At 43.0% G+C, this 19,072-nt stretch overlaps 1 protein-coding gene across 4 annotated transcripts in view; it reads right to left on the reverse strand.

The window, feature by feature from the left end:
• The window catches only part of PSD3 (pleckstrin and Sec7 domain containing 3), a 521,964-nt gene that overhangs the window by 215,528 nt on the left and 287,364 nt on the right, over positions 1–19,072 (reverse strand). For 3 of the 4 annotated variants that reach the window (XM_014593412.2, XM_006162809.3, XM_014593413.2), the window contains 3 exons: positions 4,913–5,107; positions 4,708–4,788; positions 2,939–3,051 (listed from right to left, as the gene is read on the reverse strand). In XM_014593412.2, the coding sequence (XP_014448898.1) occupies positions 2,939–3,051; positions 4,708–4,788; positions 4,913–5,107 (389 nt within the window). Of the gene's footprint in view, positions 1–2,938; positions 3,052–4,707; positions 4,789–4,912; positions 5,108–8,925; positions 9,063–19,072 lie in introns of those variants that run through there. The other variant, XM_006162812.2, reaches the window with a different exon arrangement.

Raw genomic sequence — 19,072 nt, forward strand, 5'->3', positions numbered from 1 at the left:
ATTTCGTACTTAAATAAAAACATAATTTTTACTTTATAAAGAAAAAGAGAAAGCATAAAGAGTTAAATTTCTCATTTTCAAACACCAAAATTAGTTTTTCTTATTCTCTCTAAAGTCTGAATCCACATATAGTAAACAATAGCAATTCCATATGTGGTAAACAATTTTTAAATTTAAGCTAAATGAATAAAAGCCCTAATTACTGAATTCATAAATTAAGGATGGCCTATTTCCTTAAAATACGCCTTTTACTATACTAAGCAATTTCTGTTATCAATGTCTCTAAGTTGGCACCAGGTACCAAAAAGTATATTTATTCCAGTTCCAGTCTACTACTATAAACTCTATACACATTTAGAACCAAGTCCTGAAAGCATTTGTATAACTCAGCCGCCAACTCTCGGATATCCTTATCTACAGGCAGTTTATCAACAGTGCACAAAGCCATACTCCTTCCTTTACTCAGAAATATCAACATCCTAACGTTGAAGAAAAGTCTAATAAAAAGAACCTTTTCTATTTCTTTCATTCTCTAGTCAGTGCTGAAGATGAGAGAGAGTGAATAACTGGTCCAGATTGGAATATGACTGTGATTATTATTTGGTGAATTACCAGGAGCCATAGGCTGGGGCACAGGGGTGGGGAGCACCAAGCACATACCAAGCACGCTTATTCCAATTAACTGGCAAGACTGAAGCAAAGAAATAATTATCACATCTTGTGCATCTAGTCTCTGTGATTCATTCTAGAATCTGTATGAAAATCTTCCCAACTGTAAATAAATGTGCCTGACTTCAAACTCTGAAAACTTTGCTTTGTTGCAGGGGTTAACATGGAGCAAAGACTTTTCTTCATGGGAGGGTCAACAACAAAAAAGTGGAAAGTTACTTTGTAAAAACAGTACAAGGAACAATAAACTCATAGGCCTTCAAAATCATAAATGAAAGTCAATGGTCCCTAGAACTAATATCAAACAAAAGCACCAAAGACACAGCAGACATGCATCTTCACCAAGACATGAAGAAACCAGAAGGAAAATGGAATTTCACTTATTACAATATGCTTTGCACAGAAATCTCAGAGTGACTGAGCATGAGCATTAAAAAAAGAAAAACAGCAACCCGTCACATTACAGAACTGGGAAACATGGTAAAATAATTAAAGAAGAGCACAGACTACCATGCTGTCATTAAATATTAAGCTTTTAAAGACTATTAAATGACAGGAGAAAATGCTCATGATGAAAGGGAAAGACAGTTGGAAAACTGTGCTGATTCTACTTTGACATTAAATATTACATAAATAGACAGGAAGTAAATCACAGTGTTAGTAGTAGGTATCTCTCTGTACTTAGAGATCTTAGGTAATTCACATCTTCTATACTTTCCACAATAGAATGTAACTTTAATAATAAGAAAAGTCACTATGGTTACACAAAATAAATTCCAAGACTTCCATCAGATTACCTTGTGAAGCAATGGTATTGGGGTTACAATAAAAATATCTATTGGAGAAGTGTATTAAGACTCTCTCTCGTTCTTGAGTTTCTCCCGCAAGAGAAAATGCTTTAAAGAAATACCTGCAAGAGAATTAAGAGGAAAAAGGTGAAATTTTAGAAAATGTTAACATGCTCTTAGAAATTAATCATACAAGGACCAGCAGATGGTATAATAGTTACATCACTGGACTCCCAAATAGTTGACTGTGGTTCGAGTCCTGGACCTGGCAGCTTAAAACTCACACAGGGTGCATGTTCATGCATGCATGCCCAAAATCTAGAGAGGAGAATGGAGGAGAGGGTATTGTGGCATGGCCATTCCCCCTGGGGGGTGATCTCTCACTTTCTGTCTCTCCATCTCTGTCTTTCTGACAAGTGCATGTTCCCTATAACAAAAAATCTCTGTTAAAAAAAAAATTAGGGACCAGCAGTGAGCATAATGGCTAAGTCGCTGAACTCCCATGTAGTCAATCGTGGGCAGTTTGAGTCCCGGACCTGGTGGCTTAAACTCACAGCAGGCGGGTGTGCGTGTGTGCCCAAGATCCCGAGAGGAGAATGGAAGAGAAGGGATTGTGGCATGGTCATCCCCCTGGGGGGTGATTTCTCGCTTTCTGTCTCTCCACCAAGCACATACCAAGCACGCTTATTCCAATTAACTGGCAAGACTGAAGCAAAGAAATAATTATCACATCTTGTGCATCTAGTCTCTGTGATTCATTCTAGAATCTGTATGAAAATCTTCCCAACTGTAAATAAATGTGCCTGACTTCAAACTCTGAAAACTTTGCTTTGTTGCAGGGGTTAACATGGAGCAAAGACTTTTCTTCATGGGAGGGTCAACAACAAAAAAGTGGAAAGTTACTTTGTAAAAACAGTACAAGGAACAATAAACTCATAGGCCTTCAAAATCATAAATGAAAGTCAATGGTCCCTAGAACTAATATCAAACAAAAGCACCAAAGACACAGCAGACATGCATCTTCACCAAGACATGAAGAAACCAGAAGGAAAATGGAATTTCACTTATTACAATATGCTTTGCACAGAAATCTCAGAGTGACTGAGCATGAGCATTAAAAAAAGAAAAACAGCAACCCGTCACATTACAGAACTGGGAAACATGGTAAAATAATTAAAGAAGAGCACAGACTACCATGCTGTCATTAAATATTAAGCTTTTAAAGACTATTAAATGACAGGAGAAAATGCTCATGATGAAAGGGAAAGACAGTTGGAAAACTGTGCTGATTCTACTTTGACATTAAATATTACATAAATAGACAGGAAGTAAATCACAGTGTTAGTAGTAGGTATCTCTCTGTACTTAGAGATCTTAGGTAATTCACATCTTCTATACTTTCCACAATAGAATGTAACTTTAATAATAAGAAAAGTCACTATGGTTACACAAAATAAATTCCAAGACTTCCATCAGATTACCTTGTGAAGCAATGGTATTGGGGTTACAATAAAAATATCTATTGGAGAAGTGTATTAAGACTCTCTCTCGTTCTTGAGTTTCTCCCGCAAGAGAAAATGCTTTAAAGAAATACCTGCAAGAGAATTAAGAGGAAAAAGGTGAAATTTTAGAAAATGTTAACATGCTCTTAGAAATTAATCATACAAGGACCAGCAGATGGTATAATAGTTACATCACTGGACTCCCAAATAGTTGACTGTGGTTCGAGTCCTGGACCTGGCAGCTTAAAACTCACACAGGGTGCATGTTCATGCATGCATGCCCAAAATCTAGAGAGGAGAATGGAGGAGAGGGTATTGTGGCATGGCCATTCCCCCTGGGGGGTGATCTCTCACTTTCTGTCTCTCCATCTCTGTCTTTCTGACAAGTGCATGTTCCCTATAACAAAAAATCTCTGTTAAAAAAAAAATTAGGGACCAGCAGTGAGCATAATGGCTAAGTCGCTGAACTCCCATGTAGTCAATCGTGGGCAGTTTGAGTCCCGGACCTGGTGGCTTAAACTCACAGCAGGCGGGTGTGCGTGTGTGCCCAAGATCCCGAGAGGAGAATGGAAGAGAAGGGATTGTGGCATGGTCATCCCCCTGGGGGGTGATTTCTCGCTTTCTGTCTCTCGGTCTCAGTCTTTCTGGCAAATGCACATGCCCTATAGCAAAAACCTCTCCAAAAAAAAGAAAAAATAATAATTATACTGCCTTCTGCACAGATTTCCCTTAATTTTATTTCATCAATTATCACATTTCATCACTAATTCATTGTATGAGGAAGAAAGGAGGAGATAAAATGCTAATTCATTCCTTAAATTGTGGAAGAAATTAATGTGTGTATAAAGCATCTTGGAATAATCAGAAAACAGGTCAAGAACCACACACCAAGCTAAACCAGCGTCACCAAGACTATCATTTATTTTAGACGAATCCAGCTACCATCACTCGTCAGTGTAAATGCATTTTCCTACACAAAAGATGAAAAGGAAAAAAAAATCATTCAAATGTTCCCAGAAACTTTACTATTCTAAGCAACATACAACAGACCTTATTTCTATGAAAAATCTGCCTTCTTCATTATTATCCATTTAAGGTCTGGGGCCAGAGCAGATAGCATGTTGGTTAAGGTGCTGGACTCCTTCATGGCTTACTGCAGTTCAAGTCCAAGACCTGGCAGCTCGCTTTCTCTCTCTCTCTCTCTCTCTCTCTCTCTCTCTCTCTCACATGCATGTGCCCTGTGGCAAATTTTTAAAGTATTGCTAATAGTAATAACAATAAATAAACATTAAATAATTCTTAAAGTCTTCTGCTAATCTAAATTACAATGATCAAACTTTAATTTATGACTTTTTAAATAAACCATATCAGAATGCAAATCTTAAAAAAAGATCTTCTCTGCACTCTTACCTAGTTGCATTAGAAAATCTGAGTACCAATTCACAGAAAGAGTCACAGGTAAGGCACTGTGACACTCTAATCCAAACAGCCAGACTCACTTTGTCACCATTCTTTACTCTGCCATCTGGACTGCCCTAGTCACAGATGACCAGCTCCTATGACATTTCATAAAAACAGTACGACTTTCTCACTCCCTGCTACGTTTAATATCTACGACACAGTCTGAACTAAATTCACGAAGTAACTTGGGGTGAAAAACAATCAGATTGTGACTAGAGAAAATTATATTCCCTGCTAAAAATGAATTACTTGGAGGCAATGAGAACAGCAGTGATGTTTAATCATACCTGAGAGACTGATCCAGCGTCATTCCTGTAAAATCAAAAAACTTCAGATACTCTTCTGCCACGAGTTTACTAAATTCGTTGCTGTAAGAAAGCAGAATAGGACTTGGTTATTGAAATCAGAACTACTGAAACACATGCACATGTGCACACGCACACACACACATACGCACACACACTCAGACACCAGCACCAGGTGGGAACGTACTTCTTGCCGAGGTGCTTAGCGACATCCGACCTCTTGAACCTGTCGAGTTGGTAAAGGCGCTTGGCCAACCTTTTGGCTGCTTCCACGTTGCTGCTGGTACCATTACTGAGACTTTCTGAGGCCTCCTTTTCCAGAATCTCAGTGCTCCCCATTTCAGAATGATCGTCTAGTCGTGTTGTCTTTACCCCAACATTGCTATAAGCATCGATAAGAACAAAGTAACATAAGATTGTGCTTCTACAGCAACAAGTAATACCTGATGAAGTTTCATGGTACGGTAGGCCTCACGCAGTGACAGCTGTTGACACGTGGTCATTTTATGCTTTCATAGTCAGAAAAATCTTTACTATATTTCAAAGGACTAAACAACAAATTTCCTAAACACTAAATGAGCAATTCTCAAACTTTCTGGTCTTAGGATGTTTATATATTTTTAAAAGTACTTAGGACTCTGGGGCCAGCAGGTGGCATAGTGGTTAAGGGGCTGGGCTCCCACATGGCCAGCCGTAGTTCAAGTCCCAGACCTGGCAGCTTGAAACTTGGGCTGGGTGCATGTGTGGGGTTGTGTGCCCAAAATCCCAGGAGAAGAGGGGACTGCAGCAGGGACACAGTTCCTGGGGGGGTGCTTTCTCACTTTCCCTCTCACCACCTTTCTCTTTCTCCAGCAAGCACACACACCCTATGGCAAAAACCCTACCAAAAAAAAAAAGTACCTAAGACTCTAAAGAGCTTTCATTTATGTAGTCTTCATTTTCTTGATATTAATCAATTTAGTAATTAAAACAAAATTTTAAATATTTGCTAATTTAAAGATAATTCCATTTCATATATTATAAAAATAGCTATATTTCCCAAATCAGCAAAAATTACTGGAAAAGTCATGACAGACTTTTCTATGCAAAACTTCCAACAACCTAATAGTAAAACAAGAAACAGTGATTTACATTATTTATAAATTTTAAATACTTAATTTTTCAAATAAACTTAAGGGTTAGATGAATAGAAAACAGCTGGATTCTCAAAGTCATTTCTCCATTCAATCAATAAGGTAAGCAGTAGTTTCATAAAAGTTATTTCCCATGTAGAATGTGAATTCATGTCAGTGACTGTTTGGTGTCCTTACATGAAAATCTGTCCTACACTTTGAATAGATCGTTTACCCAAGCAGGATTTTGTAATACCATTCATTGGTCATTTGCGAAATATTTGTTGACACACTTCATTATACGATATAAAAAGTCACATGCATTCATGTCACCACAGGAATCTTCAGAAAAGTCTTTTAAATATGGGAAGCTGTCAGACTTTCAATGGCAGATGGACATTTTCTACAACTGAAATTTTATCAAGTTCAGATTTAATCACTGGCTGCTGTGTCAGTTTGTGCTCCTAGCAGGCTTACTCTTCTCATGTTCAAGACCGTCTGCCAATCTCCACAGTGTGTGAGTCCTTCTCTCAAGAAGAAAATGACGTTCTATGAAAAATGTCACAACGTATAGCCCCGACTAAAATGCCTCAGCATTCTTCCCAGGACATCAGCAGCATCGGCGGTTTACTTCCAGTTCATCTCACGTGAAATTAAAAAGACCCCAAGTGTGGAAATGCAATCAGATGAATCTGCACTGAGTTCGTGAAGGACATTTTCAGGTGAAACTGGCCTTCTTTATACAGAGCCCGTGGCAGTGAGGCACACGGCCACCACTCTGTCAGTCTGATGCCACTCCCTTGATCTCTGCGAAGGGCTCCATGGTTGATTTGGGGGTTGATTTTGGACAGTGCAATCTCCACAGGGTGACAAAGCCAAAGAATGTTGCAGAATCTCACATCACAACTGACCTCACAAACCTACTGAAGGAGGAAGCTCCAGGCCAAAGACGACCTGCTCTAGGCAAGGGTCGTGTGAGACAGACGGTGGCCCGCTGGCAAGTGTTAGCAAGAGCATTTATAACACGAAAAGCAAGAAGGATATATTAATTTCCAAATCCTCCTCCTAATGTGGTGACAAAGGCATGTTTGTGATAAAAATGCCATACCTGATGAAGTTTCATGGTACGGTAGGCCTTACTCAGTGACAGCTGTTGACACGTGGTCATTTTATGCTTTCATAGTCAGAAAAATCTTTACTATATTTCAAAGGACTAAACAACAAATTTCCTAAACACTAAATGAGCAATTCTCAAACTTTCTGGTCCACACACTTACTACAGACTCTAAACCAGAACCACCAAAATTTTTCCATAACAGACTACACGGTTAACTATTAGGCTTCTGGGCCACACAAGCTCCCTGTCACACATGCTACACCCTTTGCAAACATGCATGCCAATCCAAGACAGGCTAGACTGGGCCCCTGAATGGTGGTTGGCACGTCCTTGCTCTACCCCAGAGTTCTTACACCTGGCCCGCATTACAAGTAAAGCAACCATTGACTATCCAAACTAGGACACTCTGAATGGTGAACCGTGATGATAAAACCATTAAATATGTCATTATAATTGTTGCAAAGTAAAAAAAAAAAAAATCATTATCAATAAAGAAACAGTAATGCTTATGGGTACAGAGTTTCTCTTTGGGGTAATAAAAATATCCTTAAAAGACAGATAAAGGTGAGAGTCAAGCAACTCTGCTACTACATTAAAACCATTCAATTTAGTAGTTCAAAATGGTAAATGTCATGGTATTTGAGTTGTAACTCAAAGGTGTTATGTTTTCATTAATTAAAAGATCTGAACTTAAAAAAAAGTCTTAAGTTATAAACTCACTCCATGTAATAACTGACAGAAACCATTGGAGCAAGAACAAATACATCTTTAAGCAGAACTGTTTGACCTCTGTCTTGTTGCTTATTCTACCCAAGTTATAAGATCTGTTTCCACTGACCCACCAGTGGAGGGGAGGGGGTCTGGCAGTGTCACAGTCACTCAGAATGCACTGTAGAATGGCATTTCCCAACCCTACCCCCAGACTTGAAGTGGCTCCTTGTCCGAGCAACTCCTCTTCAAACACACTAGCAGGAAGTACCTTGCGGGCTGCCCTTAAAGGGAACTGCAAGAGTAGGGAAGAGAGAGAGACAGATTTCCTTCAATTGTCTTCTAAACCCAGCATCCATACATGACTACTCTGCTCAACGCGTATGTCAACTCACACACTCCCGGATGAAACCACGCAAGAAGCTGGGAGTACAGAGTGGGGCCCAGCAAGCCCATGCTGGCCTACTTTACTGCAACCATACATGTTAAGACTTTGTGGTCTAAAAGTCTAATAACTCGTGCCACTGTGCGACACTGAAATCACACAGGAAGTTCCAGGTTCAAATTCTGGGTTGACTGGGCACACCTGGGTGGAGTAAGGGGGAAGGGGAGGGTCAGCATCGTAAGACCTGTCAAAAGTTCCTGACTCCATTCCTCCCCTTTCTCCCTTTCTCAAGAAAGAAAAAAAAAAACTTAAGAAGTCTAGAAAGTTAGATGCTAAACTACAGGCAATGCCCACACCTGAACTAGAGACTTAAACTGGAATTGATCTAGGCACGCCGAAACGTCTGGTGGCCCTACTTGAACTATGGTAAGCCACCTTAATTAAACAGTCTTCCAACAGAAAAGACATACCAGTTAAATTTATTATGGTGAAATCCTCATGAAAATGCATTTATTTTATATCCTAAACCTTCCATGACTGAGTTAACGTCATCAGTTTTGTGAAATATATCCTATCCGAATACTAAACAATTCCTACCTATGGGATACCAATGAAGAAACTCACAGCAGAAACGTCTTTTAAAGAGTAGCAATGGTCACTTTGTGTTTTCTCCCGTGACTAGTAGAAATGTAAAATATGTCCTGCAGACACTAGCTTAGTAACAATAAAGCAATCAAGAAACAAAATGAGGATAAACAACTCCATTCCTAGATAGCTTCATTCTACCCCATGGCACGATTTATGAGATTACTTGGAAAGAAACAGACGCCGCACCTCGTAAGGCAGAAAGCCCAGCAACAGGACAGAATACAACTCACCAGCAATAACATGGACACCAAGAAGAGCCCATCGCGCCCCCTGCAGTACACCTGGGCCATACTTCCTCTTGCAAACCCAGAGAGCCCCTGCTCCCCCAACTCCTGCCTACAGCCCGAGAGGCTGTGGAGAACCCAGCTCCCTGTGAGGTCACATACTATGACCTCACATTCTCAGCAGAGTGCTCATTGTTGGAGTCTGTAATGTTTTCACAGCCCCAGTGAAAACAGGAGCCAGAACACAAGGGGCCCTGTTTATCTAGGGCATCGAAAACAATGCGGCCCAGCCTTGCCCACACTGGGCCGAGCAGCCTGGAGGGCTCTCTCCCGGGGTAACACCCCATTCTTGGTTCCTTGAACACACAAGACAGTGTCCTGGTCTGCTGAGTAGGCGATGCTTTGACTAGTTTGGGTTTTCCCTTCTTTTCTACACCTCAGTTTTATCCCCCATACTTTTCTTCATCAAATAATTTTACAGTCACATAGGGTGAAGTCCCTACCCTTTACTTAAATGTAGAGAGGACTTTCCAAGAGGGTCTTACTGTGCTCTAGAAAATGCTTCAGCAAGGCCATCCTTCACACCTCTGAGTAAAGGTGGCAACACACGCTCACCAAATGGGGATCAGATCACTGAATCTAATCACCAGGCCTTCTTGTGATCTTTACATCATACCAAGATTACTGGACTTCCCTCAATTTTTTTATTACACACCGTATACATGGGTTGGTTTGTTTGTTTTAGAGAGAGAGATTTTTGTTATAGGTTATGTACGCTCACCAGAGAGAGACAGAAAACTAGAAATCACCCCCCATTCTCCTCTCAGGATTTGGAGCATACGCATGAGTTTTAAGCCTCTGGCATGAGTGTTAAGCCTCTAGGTCTGGAACTTGAACTGTGGTCAACTACGTGGCGGGTCCAGCGGTGTAACCATTATGCCATCCACAGGTCTCCGTTTCTAAAGACCATTGTGTATGGGGACCAGCAGGTGACATGGTGGTTAAGATGCTAGACACTCCCACACGGCCAACCACAGTTAGGGTTCTAGACCTGGTAGCTTGATTTCTCACTTTTTCTTTCTCTCTTTCTCTCTCTCTCTCTCTCTCTCTGTATCTCTCTCTGATCAAATTAAAATTAAAAATGAATGAATAAATAAAATTAAAATAGGTAATTCTAAAATAAAAGACTATTGTGTAACCTACAAAGATGTGTAATGATTATATACAAATCATAAATTACAATACTTACAGAAAAAAAGACACAGTAATAAGATAAGCATTAATACTTTTTAAAAAATAAAGAATATCCAGCTAAATTTGAATTCTGATAAACAAAAAAAAAACTGCTTAGGATTCTTAAGTCCCAAATACAGGAGAGGAAGTATTTACACTAAATTATTAGTGAATATCATAAATGATTCATTACTTATCTAAATTCAAGTTTAACTGGTCATCCAACATGTCACCTGGCAGGCTTATCTCCAAAATGCTCTTCCTGAACTTTAGACAGAGTTCGCATAATGGTGTCCCTGACTGCCGATGGGTCAGTCCGTGTATTCACAATGAGATGCCTTCTGGGTTTGTTTTGACTTGCTTCTGTGATTTATTTTGTATTCCTTCTATTTTCTTGTATGATGTACAGATTCCTGTCTAATTTCTTCTAAATACAAGAAGAAAACCCTCTCTTCTCTCTATTGCCACCCTTCTTTCCCAACCTGCGCACCAGCGTCACAAATGTCAAACTATACCAACTTTACAAAGACCCTACACAAGATAAAAATCCACACTCTGGGGCCAGCCCTGCGGTCTAGTGGGTAAGGGAGCCAGACCCTCCGTGGCCAGCTCAAATCTCAGCCCTCGCTGCTTGAGTAACATTCCAGGCACATGTGCCCTAAATCCTGAGAGAAAGAAGGAAAGTGAGAAAGCACCCTCCTTGTGGGAGGACCACATTGTAATCCCTTCTCATTTCTCCTTTCAGGATTAGACACACACACACACACACGCACCCAGTGTCTTTTTTAAGTCACCAGGTCCGGGAATCAACCCATGCAGTGAGTCATGTGGGATCCAGTCACTTTAACCACACCGCCCGCTGGCTCTGGAGGGTGATCTCCCTCTCCCTCTCTCTGGTGAGTGCACACACCCTCGAGCACAAAAGACAAAAACAAACAAAGCTGGGTGTCAAAGGTCCCCTGCCCTACATTTATAATGTGTACCCCAAGACTTGGGCATAGAAAACACGTCACTTCATTGCATTTTACACATGAACGAGGCAAAGGCGTGAGAGAATCTCCACAAGGAGTGGGAAGAAATGGCTTCATGCAAGTGGAGCATCAGAAGCCCTTCGCTTTCTTGTCGTGGGAAGCCACTGAAGGTCTGAGAAGGGGCAAGGCCCGATCAGACATGGGTTTTGGTGAGATCATCTCTGTTTGGTGTATGGAGGGAAAAGCCCAGGGAGACAAACCAGAAGAGAGAAAACAGCTGGGAAAGGCCTGGAAACGGCAGGGTCAAGAGTCGAGAACTGGAGGGTCTCTGCAGGTGTAAAGGAAAAGGCTGCTTGGAAAGAAGTCGCAAAAGGAAAAACACATGGACGCAATGGGGGGGTTGGGATGCACAGGGAGTGGCGCTCGGGGAGGGTGGAGGCGAACTCTTAGAACTGGGTGGAAAGTGACTGTGATGTCGCCAAGGTCATAAATGCAGCCGCCTCTCCTTACCTGTGCTTTTACATTCTGCAGTTTATTTACCTGGGGTCCAGAGTCAGTGGAAATGCTCAGAAATAAACCACCCCCAAAGTTTTAAACCATGCCATTCTGAGAAGCGTGGTGCAACCTCTGGCAACCTGGCTCTGTCCCCCTTGGGACATGAACCACCCGGTGTTCAGAAATCCATGCAGTATAGACATGTGCATACAGGAACAAACGGTGAGCATGGGGTTCAGTACTACCCACGGTTTCAGGGTAGTCTTTCTGTCTCTCTTCAGCACAGAGGCCAAAATCTACTGGGGTCTTGGACATGCCCCATGGATGAGGGATGCTGTGCAGGAGAAGAGGGATGTATACAGCGTGTGTGTGCACAGACAGCAACGGGAGACGGAAGGGAAGAAGCGTGAGTTCTGTCCCAGAGCACAGTAAGTAGGAGGTGTCCACAGGTAACCCAGGCAGAGCTGTCTGATAGGCATGGCAACCACCCACTACTCTGGAATTCAGTGAAGGTGCAGTGTCTGCCCCACTCTGGTGGGGGGAGCCCCGAATGTGCCAGGAAACGTCTAGCACTGTTCTCACTGAACGGGATTCCGATTACACTCTAAGGGTGATGAGACCTCCTTTCATTTGTTAAGAAAATTCCACTTGGGAGTGTTCCGCTTGCCAGTAACAAGCATCAGTTTAGAAAATGCTAAAAGTATCTGCAAGGAGCTCCAACTGGACTCTCCAAGTTCAAACACTGATCCCAATGACACAGTCTGTGGGACCTCGGGAAGTTCCGTATTTATCTCCGAGAGCTTCAGTTTCTTCTGGTTATAAAACGGAGATAGCAGTGCCAACTTCACAAGATGAAGAGCACAAAAAGGTCCACGAAAAAGGCTTAGGGCGGTGTCTGGCACCAAGCAAAAACTGAGCAAATAGCACTGCCAGTACCAGATCCACTTCATCCCCACTCCACCCTGCACCATTATTACAATTACTAGGTTAGGGGCTGGCAGGTCGCATGATGGTTAAGGCGCTGGACTCCCACATGGCTGACCGTAGTTTGAGTCCCAGACCTGGCACCTTGTTTTCTTTCTCTCTGGTCAAACTGAAGAATAATAAATAAAATTAAATGAATAATTTTTTAAAAGATTACTAGTTTCTGATCATCACATGTGATAATTCATTTGACAGCATCTTATTAAATTTAAATCATTATATAAATATTAATTAAGAATTGGCAGAATTCATACTCGACTTTTTTTTTCTTTTTTTGGAGAGGTTTTTGCTATAGGGCATGTGCACTGTCCAGAAAAACAGAGAGAGTCAGAGAGACAGAAAGCAAAAAAGCACCCCCCCGGGGGGGATGGTCACGCCACAATCCCTTCTCCTCCATTCTCCTCTTGGGGTCTTGGGCACGCACGTACACGCGCCCGGAGTGAGTTTTAAACCACCAGGTCCGGGACACAAACCGCAGTCGACTACGTGAGAGTCCAGCGACATAGCCATTACGCAACTGCTGGTCCCAATTCATACTTGACTTTTAAGGACGATTGCTTCCCAGAACCCTATTTAGGAAATTTCCATAAAGTATATGCCCTAGAAGAAATTGCATCTTATCTATGACTTATAGGCTTTTGTAAAGGAAATGAACAAAACTTAATTCTGGAAGCTCCTAATAGTTATTTCTCTCTTTAGCGCAGGGGCCAAAATTCAGTCTCTCTCAATGACAGATTTTAGTACATGTCGCCTAGCTGTTCAGCCCCCAGGATACCTTTCAAACTTCATTTACCCAGGTCTGCATTCAGTATTCCAGAAGAGGGCACCAACGTGTAAGGTAAGACACTGACTGACCTCACTAACGGAGAAAGGATGCGTTTGCCAGGGGGCCCGCTGGTTTCTAATAAATAACTGGACCCCCCCCCCCCCCCAGGAGCAACATCTCGGAGCATGGTCTAGATGATGCTGGGTTTCCTTTCGTTTTTTGATGTCCCAGTGTGTTTGCTTTTGTTCTATGCCAAGTGGAGGCTCTGCTGAGCCAGCTCGCTCACATAATCAATGCCTGTAATTTATCAAGTAAACCTTAATAAAATCGAACTGCAAAACTTTCAGATGAATAACTTGCAAAGCAACTATGACTAGCTTGATAAATTAAAGATGCAAAAACACTTCCGTGTCCTTTATTGGCACAGAAGCTCCTCAGAGGGACCAGCAAGCCCCAGGGCCAGTGGACGGACAAGAAAGGAGGAAAGGGAGAGCGAATCATCTGCCATCGGACGGCCTGTTTTCCTGGAATGTCCCGAGATGTTGCTGGGTCTTCTCTCTCCGTGTGTTCTCTGGATTCAGTCATAATTTGGATATGCTCACTGGGCATTCGGAAGAGGATGGTTCTCGCAGGGATGATGACAATGATTTGATTTGATTTTGCCATAGGGTGCACGCACTTGCCGGAGAGAGACAGAGAGTCGGAAAGTGAGAAATTACCCCCCAGGGGACAGGGCCACACTGCAGTCTCTTCTTCTTGTGATCTTTGGTGCACGGTTACACAGGTGCCCAGCAGGACTTTCAAGCCACCGGGTCTGGGACTCAAGTCACAGTCGGCCCTGTGGGAGTCCAGTGTCTGAACCTCTACACCACCTGCTGGCCCTGACACTCCGACCTTAAGGTCATACGGTTTGTTCAGTGTTACTCATGCCCAAGAGCTGGCGTGCCTGCTCCATTCCTGTGACCCGCTTCCTGATAAACACACACCTAAGAGTACACCTCAGCCAGGAAAGCCCCCCTCTACCTCACAGGCGGTGACGAGTTAGAAGGTGTGCCCTAATCCAAGCTGAGGTCATCCCATTGTTGTTATATGTTTGGTTTTTCCCCCTTTTTTTTTTTTATGAGAGAGAGTTTTTTGCTATAAGGTACATGTGCTGTAGGGCACAGGCACTCGCCAGAGAGACAGAAAGTGAGAAATCACCCCGTGGAGGGATGGCCATGCTGCAATTCCTTCTCTTCCATGATCCTCTTTGGATCTGGAGCACACAGGCACATATGCCTGGAATAAGTGTCAAGCTGCCGGGTCTGGGACTTGAACTGCTGTGGACAATGTGGGAGTCCAGCAACATAACCATTATGCCATCTGCTGGTCCCTACTTATCTATTAAACAAACAAACAAACAAACAAACAAAACCCTCATACCTAGTTCTCAAAAGTTAAACCTAAAAATTATGGGTAACTAATCCTCATGAGAAAAACTACAAAATAAATGGATTTGTTATGAATTAATTAAGACCAGTATTTACAATCAGTGCCTAACAAGTTAAATGAAAACTCTTGGCTTTTTCCTAATCACGCTGAATAACATTAATTCTTCTTCTCGTTCTTGCACCAGTGTTAGTAGAAATGAAGACTATTTTACCAGCTCACTAAAACAATGCTGCAACAGCTTTATCAACCTTAGAGACTCTGGAGACTCAAGCATATGAAGAAGTTCTGAATTATCAATCTCCAACAACATGCCAATGATTTTACCAGCAAGAGTAGGGTGCATGGCTTGAATAAGAGGAAACAGCCATTCACCCAACATTTGCTTTTGCTCTTGAGGAGGGGCAGATGCCAACATGGAAGCAGTCAAAGGTTCCTGAGCTTGTACATGAACAGCAGGCTGTTGCATGGTAACTTGCGGCTGTGCATTAAGATGTTGAGGATCGCGAATTCCCGCTGCATATTTCTATTGTGGAACGCTGCGGACAGCAGGAGTAGCTGCAGCAGCAGCAGCTGCAGGACGTGGACCTATTGTCTGTGTTGATGTGTTAGCAACACGTTGTGTTGACATGACTCATGGCCCACCAAGCTAAAGAGGCCCAGAAAGCAGTTAACAGTGCCACTGGTGTTCCAACTGTTTAAAATTGATCAGGGATCACGAAAAGAAACTTATGCTTCACTGAAGAAAAATATCTAAACATCGAAAAACTTAAATATTATGGGAAAAAAACATTGCAAAATATAAAATAAACAAAAAAAGGAAAGGAAACTTTGAACCTTATGTACCGAGCAAATGCCAGGTCTAGCAAACATAATGCTAGTCCTAGATTACTTACTGATTTAAAAACAACAACAAAAAAAGTAAAATATAAAAACAAATTAATGTTTTATAGATCCTGAAAAAATAATTTTCAGCAAAGTACAAAAATTTAAAGCATTCCTTTCTTTAATTTTGTAATTCTTTACTGTGGAATAGCTCAGGGTGTCGGTCTGTTTTAAGTAACAGAATTGATAACTGAGCAAGGAAACGTAATTTGGATTATAAAATTCTTGCTTTAATAAAAATTCATTAAACATTGAAAAAAACCAACGCTGCAGATATTAAATAGCTATGTCACTTTCGTTCCAAATATTGGAACCCCCCTCTCTCTCTCTCTCTCTCTCTCTCTCTCTCTCACACACACACACACACACACACACACACAAAATTTTAAAAACTGCAATTCCTGACACTTGTGAATTTCTCTTCCCATGTCTTCAAACAACCATTTTTATTTTGAATCATAATCTAGTCCATCACTTCAAGCTTCATATTGTGAGAAGATGAAAGGGAAAAAGCAAGTGTCTAAAAGAATAAATAACCCTTTGTACTATTTAAAAAAAAAAAAAAAAGTAGAAAGAGCAGTGCTCAGAGTCGTCCTTGACCTCTAAACCCGCAGTGCAGGGTTGCCAGGTGGCTAAAAGCGCTGAGCAGAGGTAAAGCGCAGGCTCAGAAGTTTCTCAGGAAGAAGCGTTGCGCTTTGTTCAGCCTGGGTACAGGCTTCGCTCTCCAGCCACGCACGTCTAGCTATTCTCTGTGGGACACTCCCCCTGTGAAACCAGCATCCGAACTGTTGCCAAGGTGCCAGAGTGAGAAGATGCTTTCTGTACCACAGACACTTTGACTTAGGAGCGGCCATGGGAAGGTTTTAGGTGATCTGAGCCCAGCAGCTGCCCCAGGCAGTGACCAGGAGACCTGGGAGAACAGCAGGCAGAGGGAGGTCTGGTCACAAAGGTGCCCTCCTAAAAAGGTCAGACCTGCAGAGCCTGAACAGAATCTGTCCCCTCCCCACTCCACTCGCTCCCAGGGCACCGCTGGGCATCTGAGTGTAGGACACACCCATGTCATTTCCTCCAAGGACAGCCTATCCCCTGGACTGGGCTCTGACACCCCTCGACCCCACCCCAAGGTGGACAAGCACTCCTGAGACCAATCCCCCACCTAGCTGCAAAAATACAGTACAAACACAGACGACGGCAGCTTTACAAGGGGAGAGCCACGACCAGGCTGTGACGTCCTGGGCAAAACTGTCCATCTCATCTCTCGTCTGACACCCCCCTGGTGACAGTCTCTGCCTCCTGACCTAAATGCCAGACGCTGTCGACAGGAGCCACTTAGCAAGGCCTGACTATCTGCCGCCAGAGGGCGTGTCAGAGACGAGCCCAGAGCCTAGCCGGCACTCACCTGGGACCTGTGACTTCAGAGAGCAGTGACATTTCAGAATGAAACTCATCACACAGGTCAGGTACGGGCCTCACTAGTGTTCCAACCCCATTCCTAGCTCATGGTTCTTTTAAAATAAAAAACACCTGTCAGATGTCCAACTTCAAGCATCTTTCAGTTTACAGCAGAAGAGTTTGCTTAACCAGGCTTCTCCCGGGTCAGGCCATGGTCTAACCCCATCCCAGTACATGTGCTCACTCAGAAATGGCAACCCAGCCAATCAGCACCAACAAGTTTTTATTTAAGCTTTACTTTTCAATTATGTTTATGAGCACAAACAGCAACACTACCACCAAACTGGCCACACCGATAGCGAGAAAAAGACCTGAGAAGCCAATCAAACCACCTACCAGTCTGGGACTTCCACTCGAAGAACACGCCCCTTCCTTCGGGGTGGGTAGAAAACAGAATTCGCATTGGCTCCAGTCCTGAAACTCATTGTCAAAATCTCTCTTACGAGTACAGTCAAATATCTAGACAGTCTTCACGTCTCATTCTGAATTCCCATCACTGGAGCAAGGGCTGATAAGTTCCAAACATCCAGTCCTACTAAGAAGTCTTCACTCCAGCCAGTTAAAAAAAAAAAAAAAAAAAAAAAAAACAAAAAACGAACAGGCCCGGTGGCAGTGACAGCAGAGCTGTGACTTCTCCCTGACATGTATCCACCAGAGGTGTTAAAGCCCTGTCCCACCGAGCAGCAGGCTGACCGCTGGGTCCTGCACAGGAGATCCTAAATTCTGCACCTTGCTGCAATGTCACCAGGTCCAAGTCATCTAAGCAATGACGTTTCTGCACCTTGTCACAGTGCTGTCACATGCTATTCACTTCACAGCAACCAAAACACTTGCAGAAGTAGCTGCCGCTGATACCACCTAAAGCTTGTCGAAGTTTGGCAGAAAGTGCATCGTTACACAAGGATAGCACCACCTGCACGCGCTTGTACAATGACACGTGGTGCTTACACTAAACACGCGTGCGCACCCCACCCATGTTCACAAAGGTCTCCTCATACTCTCATGAGGGGGCCTGGAAAGTGTTAGAAACGTGACAGAGGAACAAGTGAGGCTCAGAAAGGTTAAGTAATTTTCTCAGAAACTCAGAGCTCCCTATTGCCAGAATTGAACTGCCTTTGTCCAGTCCTAGAGTTCTTTGCCCAGTAAACAATCCCCTGCCCTGACACAGAGCCGAGATAGAAGGCAGGCAAATGGCCAGGAGGAAAAAGAACTATAGGTTTGGAGGCTCAAACGCTCCAAGGTTCAAGTCTCAGCTCCACCAAATTATGTCCCTTTCTCAGCCTCCGTCTCCTCATCTGTAAGGAAAATTAATCACTCAAAAACAGGCCTCGCCATGGAGCTGCCACTCAGCAGACTGGGACACAGAGGAGGCTGAGGTTCGACTCCCAGCCCACTCACAAAGACAAGCACTGTGGGGTAAGCCTGCTCCAGGGACTCGGGGCTGAGGTAGAAGAAGGCAAGCGGGCAGCCAGAATGGGCACCACAAGGCCAGTCAACGAGCCAGCTGTGGAGGTGTGGGTCTGCAGACCCAGCTACACAGGGGCTGAGGCAGGAGGACAGCAGCACAGCAAAACCTTCTCCGAAGTAACATTAATAATCCTGAAATCTTTTTCAAGCTTTAATGGCAGAACTCCCAGAGTCCTTAATTTTACAAAAAAGAAACAGGGAAAAAAATTTTCCTACAACTCTCCAGAGTACATGCAGGGGTCATCTACCCATGCTGAACACACACACCATGGTAAATGCTATGGAGAAATCTGCAGTTGGGGCCAGCAGGTGGCATGTGATTAGGGTGCTAGACTTCCACATAGCCAAAGGCGGTTTCAGTCCTGGACCCGGCAGCTTGAAACTCACACCAGTGTGTGTGTGCATGTGTGTGCAAAACCCTGAAAGGAGACTGGAGGAGAAGAGATTGTAATGTGACCATCCCCCCTGGGTG

This window comes from Tupaia chinensis, unplaced genomic scaffold (assembly GCF_000334495.1).
Source record: "Tupaia chinensis unplaced genomic scaffold, TupChi_1.0 Scaffold140548_1, whole genome shotgun sequence".
NCBI classification, from domain to species: Eukaryota; Metazoa; Chordata; class Mammalia; order Scandentia; family Tupaiidae; genus Tupaia; species Tupaia belangeri.